Source organism: Sinocyclocheilus grahami, unplaced genomic scaffold (assembly GCF_001515645.1).
Source record: "Sinocyclocheilus grahami isolate Dianchi unplaced genomic scaffold, SAMN03320097.WGS_v1.1 scaffold233.1, whole genome shotgun sequence".
Taxonomy (NCBI): domain Eukaryota; kingdom Metazoa; phylum Chordata; class Actinopteri; order Cypriniformes; family Cyprinidae; genus Sinocyclocheilus; species Sinocyclocheilus grahami.
In genome coordinates, this window is record NW_015505412.1 from 3928378 (window position 1) to 3935797 (window position 7420).

The following is a 7420-nucleotide window of genomic DNA, read 5'->3' on the forward strand; positions in this document are numbered from 1 at the left end:
CAACAACAACAACAAAAGTGAATTCACTACAGGGGTATTTTTTGTCTTTACATTTAAATTATATGAAAGCTTATTAAATTTGTTCCAAGACTATAATAAAGCATTTAGCATAATAAAGCAAAACATCACTGAATCAACATTTGATCAACATTTTTGTTAAGGTGCTAATAAGCATTATTTGTTGACGTCATTTAAATTAGTAAACATTTGTGACCCTGGACCACAAAACCACTCATAAGGGTAAATTTTTTGACAATGATATTTATACTTCATCTGAAAGCTGAATAAATAAGCTTTCCATTGATGTATGGTTTGTTAGGATCTGACAATATTTGGCCGAGATACAACTATTTAAACATCTGGAATCTGAGGGTGCAAAAATTGCCTTTAAAGTTGTCTAAATGAAGTTCTTAGCCATGCATATTACTAATCAAAAATTAAGTTTTGATATATTTACAGTAGGAAATTTACAAAATATCTTCATGGAACATGATCTTTACTTAATATCCTAATAAGTTTTGGCATAAAAGAAAAATCAATAATTTTGACCCATACAATGTATTTTTGGCTATTGCTACAAATATACCCCAGCGACTTAAGACTGCTTTTGTGGTCACATTTGTCAACATAAATGTAGATGAAAGCTCATGTGCTAAAGCTCTCCATAAAGTCCACCACATAAAGAAGATAAGCTGGAAAACAACGGGAACAATGGAGAACAATGCTTGCATTGTGCTGCTACATCACAGAAATGATGGTAACTTGTCCATTTAGAAGATCTAAATGTGAAGATTCTGCACAATTTAGCAGTTCAACTGCTCAAATTCTCTACATGAGTAGGAAAGCCCATACAAACACGCCTTATTAATTGTATTTAGAAAATTAAAATATACTGTTTCTAGTTTACTGAAAAAAAATTATTTAAATTTGAAAAGAAAATGTACGTGAAACAGTTTTATATCAGATTGATACAAATATTCAATATTTGTACCAACATATGATTCAAGTATTCTATATGAGATTAAAATTGTTCTAAAGAGTGACAAACTTGAGCAGCAGTGCAGGCAGAGGGATCTGTTGCTTCAAACTGGAGTCTCCTGTGGAAGTGGGAAGGAACACTGATTATGAACAATCATGCATTGTTACAGCAATGGAAAGTCTTCAGTAATTAAACAAAGCTTGATCCAAACGACAGTCTGTTGGAAAATACTCACTAACCAAATAGACAAACCATGACAGGAAGTTCAATCACATGCTATTTCTGAACAAACTGTATAAAACCATGACATAAAAATGCATAAATATGGAAAAATTACTATGGAACATTACTTTGGAAACACACTAAAGTGTTCATGCATTGAATTTCAACTTGGATGTCCATTACATTTTCAATATTGTTATATGGTCTGTTTCCATAGGAATGTGTGTTTTTCCTAAAAACATTTTTAAGGTTTTCTTTCCCTAAAATGATCTTGGGTGTAATAGCCTCCCCTGATTAATTATCTTGCTTAGGAATGCAAATGTAATGTAATACAAACACGAATCAACTTCCCTTGGAAGTTAACATATCAGAATCGAGAATTCAACAATGCCATGATATAAGCTGTAAAATCTTTTACCTTTATCAGCACAACTATTAAGGCAACAAGAAGACCAATTGCCAATATGGTTGTGATAGCGGCCCACACACACATGCCATTACAGCTGCACAAGCGATGCTGCATGAAAAACTTGGCCTTGCGCAGTCGGGCTGCTGTTAGTGGAGGGTAACGGGCGTCATTCAAACTCTCCATAGCAAAAGACTTGATGAGACAGGCACGATGGTGACTCAGCTGGTCGAACGTGTGCCTCCCATGATATCTGCCCATTCCACTGTTTCCTTAAAAAGAGTGAGAAAAAACTGATAGGTATAATGTATAATTCAATGTATTTGTTTAAGATCTGGATATTCTAATATATATAGAATATATATATATATATAGAGAGAGAGAGAGAGAGAGAGAGTTTAATACATATTAAAATGAAAAAAGATGATATATTACATTTTATATTACATTAAATTTTATGTATATAACATTATTACAACCTCCTAATTTATTTTAAGTGATTTCTAATTATATTTATATAATAGTTTCTAATTTAATAGTTGAAACAAATTCATCTTTACCATTACTTGTCCTGAGTGTCTTTATGTCTTATTGGTTGGCTTACCTACACCTCCAAAAGGTAAGGTATTGACAGTGTAATGCATCAAGACATCATTAACAGTCACTCCTCCACTGGTGGTTTCAGCTAGCATCCGCTTAATCACCTAAAAAGTAAAAAAAAAGTTCACTTGGACATTGAAACTGACTCTGCCGTCCAAAAATCATTAGCAATAAAAAGAATACCGTTTTATCAGAGGAAAAGACATAGAGCGCCAATGGCTTTTCTCTTGCATTGATAAAATGTATGGCCTCACTCAAGCCATTAACAGTGACGATGGGCAGCAGTGGTCCAAAGATTTCTTCTTGCATGATTTTGAAATAGGGTAAAACATCCGCCAGAACTGTAGGAGCTGGTGGGGAAGAAAAGTGCATGTTTTTGATTTATTAAATTCAACTGATAAAATTTGTGCCTTTATTATTGGTATTGTCCTTACCTATGTAACATTGTGAGCGATCACTCTCTCCTCCAAGAGCAATAGTGCATTCATTCATTAGAGCCAATACTCTGTCGAAGTGACGTGTGTTAATGATTCTGCAATAGTCTGGAGAGCTTTTAGGATCCTTTTGGTAGAACTCCTGAAATTAGTTCAGATTCTAGGTCATGTCTCACTACCAATGTGAACACCAACTACAATTTAATAATAATAATAAAAAATAAATAAAAAGTACACACCAGTAGTGTTTTTTGAATCTCTTCAACTATCCTGTCCTGGAGGTTTGGCTCACACAGAATATAGTCAGGTGCAATGCATGTCTGGCCACAATTTGCAAACTTTCCCCAGGTTATTCGTCTGATATAAAAACATTTGGAAATCTATTATTTCAGCTGACAGTGTTTCCCAAAGCTTTAAATTATTTAAAGAGACTTAAAAGAAAGACTTGAAAATTACAATTCTGTCATCATTTACTCACTCTCATGAAGAGATTCATGTGGATGTTTTTTCATTCAATTAAAGTCAATGGGGTCCAAAATAATATTGGAACAGGTTTGGAACAACATAGAGGGGGAGTAAATGATCAATTTTAATTTCTGGCTGAACTATCCCTTTAACATAAAACTGTATACTACCGGCATGCCACAGCAATGTCACAGTTCTTGTCAATATAACAGGGGCTTTTCCCACCCAGTTCTAAAGTCACTGGTGTGAGATGATGAGCTGCTGCTTCCATAACCAGTTTTCCCACCACGCTGCTCCCAGTGTACAAGATGTGGTCGAAACGCTGCTTCAGCAGCTCCTGGGTCTCTGAAACCCCTCCTGTCACCACTTGATACATCTCCTAAAATGATGCAAAAGTTTGGCAAGCTGTTTTTAAAAAACCTTGAACAACAAACATGAGACTGAATTATAAAACAAAATGAATGTATGCACCTTATCCAGATATAGAGGAAGCAGTTCTTTCATAAGTCTAGCAGAGTTCTCACTCAGCTCCGATGGTTTCAGCACAGCTGCATTGCCTAAACAAGAATTCCTAGTCTTTAATCTTTCTTCAAAATGTGACAACTTGCTCCACCTTTGAAACAAATGCATGGTTTTGCCATGAAACTCTTCAGAGAAGCTGATTGGTTCTTCAATGCCGGCAGTGCAGTCAACTGACCCTTTGCAAGGACTCGCCCCCCTTTGTTACTGTTGCTATGTCCGACAAGCCATGGCACTCACACCACACATCTCATGTTCTCACGCAGTGAAAAACACATTGCCGAGCAAAGAGAAAACTGACAATGTGCCAACAGACAAGACAGAGCAGGTTACTTCTGGTATGAAACAAAGTCTCAGCTTTCAAATTTTGTCATTTTTTAAGAAATTCAAACAATAAATACAGTTTTGTGGTTCTTTCATTTGTCGTGACTCGTGACAGAACGCTGCAGCACCTCAGTTCAAGCGGCATGTGAACCAATCATCTCTTCCTCTTTACTAGCTATAGCATGAAATAAACATGAATGAACATCCGAAGGTAACTTGTTTCAACCGCGGAAAGACATCAATACACACACCATTTTTCACGTTTTCAACGTTAATCTACTCTCCTGTCTGGTTTGTTTGTTGGACAAAAAATGGCAGATTTGGCGATATGATTGGTCAGATCACCTGTCGAAGGGTCAATTGATCTCTCATTCCTATCTACACAACCTTATTAATTTCCATCCTAACCTCATCCAGCTCAGTACTGTGCAGCATTAGAATTTGCTTTAGTGTTCCTCCTCCCAAGTACCATGTCTAGATCTACTTACCTTAACTTGTATCCTAGTTCCTGTAATTCTGAGCAAGCTTCACTCATGCCAGCAACACCAGCTGAGCAGATCTTGTCCAACAAGATCAATACTTCCTACAATTTGTATTACTAAAATGTATTTCGAGAGTTGTCATAATTAAACTTTATCAACTTTCATCACCTCCTACTGTATATATAAATGTTTTAAAATCCAACTTATTCCCAATCGATAAAATCAAGTCCCGCCCAACATTTCTGTTTGTAAATGCTTTACATTGTGGAAGTAGCATGGCTGAACACAACTTTTAATGTTGGCTGTAATTAGTTACAAAAATCCTACTACCAGCTGCAATAGCTCCAACCAGGGGCTGCAGGATCATGGCCCAAGGGTAGTTCCAGGTTCCAATTATCAGCACAACACCCAAAGGTTCAGGCTTTATGTAAACATCGTCAAGCGCGCTGTTGAGATTCTTCTTCACAGGCTGAGGAGCTGCCCAGTCCGCCATGTCACTTTCCGCCAACTTGATGTCATTCTCGATGCTGATAAGCTCAAAGAGTGAAGTGTTATACGTATTCTGTTTGATGACAGTGACAATAAAGATTTAGCGTTCAGTAACACTGAATGACAATAAAAACATTCAGTGTTGCCACTGAATTAATATTTTATAGCTTTTAAGGAAACACTGATCTGTCAAAATGGCTGTCGTACCCTGTTGAGGTCTTGCTTTAGAGCTTGTTCGATATCTGCTTGGTGTTCAGTGATGAGGCGGTGCAGGGCTCTGAGCTGCTGTTTTCTGTACTGCAGGGGTCTGGATCTGCCTGACTGGAAGACCTCCCTCAAACCATCCACAACCTGCTTTTCCATCTGTACAAGCCTGAATTATATATTTCCTAGAGGTCTGCGCAGAAAAACAGTTACATTTCTTAAATGTTGACTAAACTTCCAATGGGAAAAGAATATTCTGAACTGCAGTATAGAGGATAGCCAATTTTGATAATCTTTAGACTGATCATAAGCAGGAATTTTCCAACATTGATAAAATTGTCAACGTTAAAATTATTTCAGCTATGTGGCAATTCCATTGGCCATTTCAGTCAAGAAATTCAGTTTTTTTACTCCTCATGTAGCTCAACAACCTTCTATGGACACACTGGCAAAAGAATTTCCATTGGATAGTATTTATTACTGATGCTGTGTGGAAGACTGCAAAGAACTCTGCCTATCTAAAAGACAAGGGTTTGGGGATTCAAAAGGACATTTTTAGAGAGGTGATCATGAAAAAACCAACCTGTCCAGAGGCAGTGGTGGACGAAGTACACAAATCAAGTACTTGAGTAAAAGTACAGATTTTTTTCTTCTCAAACCTTGACTGTGGTGTAAAAACACCCCTGGCCAAATGCCCCCCCGAGGGCATCACTTCCCACTTTGATAATTACTGTAGTTACCATGTTCTGAACATCACATCCTTTCTTTTTCCCTCAGATGTAATCTATCTAGGAGGTTGAATAAAAATATTTGGACTTTATTCAATTTAGCACCAGAAAGCTCGTTAGCTAGACAGTTAGCATCAGCTAACATTATTGTTTTATTTTCAGTATGGTTATGAATAAACATTTATATTTGTCTACTCCTCTAGTTGATCCAGATGCATAGTAACTTAGGCTATGTGTGCTGACAAACAATATAAAAACAGATAGGGCTAAATGCATAGCATTTTAGTAAAACTGCTAACGTTACAGCAGCGGGGAAGATGAACGTGCATGAGTTATTTTATTTAATCTGTGTTATTTTAATGTTTTTTGACCTAAAACATAGAGACTCTGATGTTAATGTGTCTGCATTCAAGCATTTCAGTGGGCTTAAACAGATTACCCTTTACAGCAGATTTATCTCACAAACAGAACTGACAGAACGTTATGTGTTCTAACACACGCGCATTGCATGTATGGAAAGCCATATGGGTCATAATTCGCACGCTTTCCACCGCCGTATCGATATTAAAACGCCGTTTTCATAACGCCGTTAAATAAGCGCCGTTAGGCGATAAGTTAACGGCAGACGCCACCACGCGTTAAAATAACGCCACACGCCGACCGACGTTAAGTTAACGCCACACGCCACTTAAGATGCAGATTTATTTGCTCATCTACATGGACACACCTCTCATGGCTACAAGGACTCTACGGCAAGTCGGAGCATCCAGTTTGCAAGAGCGCGAAGATGGCAAGTACAGCCCTTACAATTCTAGATGTAGGGGGAAAATGCCCCTGAATGAGCTTTTGTCTCATAAAGTTATCACACGAGTCATGAATGAGTGCAAATTTGGAAATTATTTTATACAACAGTTAAATAAATAAGAAATGTTATGGTAAGTCTTGCAATATATTTACTGATGCTGTGTGGAAGACTGCAAAGAACTCTGCCTATCTAAAAGACAAGGGTTTGGGGATTCAAAAGGACATTTTTAGAGAGGTGATCATGAAAAAACCAACCTGTCCAGAGGCAGTGGTGGACGAAGTACACAAATCAAGTACTTGAGTAAAAGTACAGATTTTTTTCTTCTCAAACCTTGACTGTGGTGTAAAAACACCCCTGGCCAAATGCCCCCCGAGGGCATCACTTCCCACTTTGATAATTACTGTAGTTACCATGTTCTGAACATCACATCCTTTCTTTTTCCCTCAGATGTAATCTATCTAGGAGGTTGAATAAAAATATTTGGACTTTATTCAATTTAGCACCAGAAAGCTCGTTAGCTAGACAGTTAGCATCAGCTAACATTATTGTTTTATTTTCAGTATGGTTATGAATAAACATTTATATTTGTCTACTCCTCTAGTTGATCCAGATGCATAGTAACTTAGGCTATGTGTGCTGACAAACAATATAAAAACAGATAGGGCTAAATGCATAGCATTTTAGTAAAACTGCTAACGTTACAGCAGCGGGGAAGATGAACGTGCATGAGCTATTTTATTTAATCTGTGTTATTTTAATGTTT

General features: G+C 37.1%; 1 protein-coding gene across 2 annotated transcripts in view; it reads right to left on the reverse strand.

Moving 5' to 3' along the window:
- Positions 1-554: 554 nt before the first annotated feature.
- The window catches only part of LOC107597555 (fatty aldehyde dehydrogenase-like), a 12588-nt gene continuing 5722 nt past the window's right edge, over positions 555-7420 (reverse strand). The window contains exons 2-11 of one of the 2 annotated variants that reach the window (XM_016288679.1): positions 5128-5317; positions 4762-4993; positions 3578-3663; positions 3277-3485; positions 2881-2998; positions 2642-2783; positions 2391-2557; positions 2212-2311; positions 1620-1879; positions 555-1094 (exon numbers count right to left, since the gene is read on the reverse strand). In XM_016288679.1, coding sequence (XP_016144165.1) covers positions 1083-1094; positions 1620-1879; positions 2212-2311; positions 2391-2557; positions 2642-2783; positions 2881-2998; positions 3277-3485; positions 3578-3663; positions 4762-4993; positions 5128-5283 — 1482 coding nt within the window. In that variant the 5' untranslated portion in view covers positions 5284-5317 and the 3' untranslated portion in view covers positions 555-1082. Of the gene's footprint in view, positions 1098-1619; positions 1880-2211; positions 2312-2390; positions 2558-2641; positions 2784-2880; positions 2999-3276; positions 3486-3577; positions 3664-4761; positions 4994-5127; positions 5318-7420 lie in introns of both variants that reach the window. The other variant, XM_016288678.1, reaches the window with a different exon arrangement.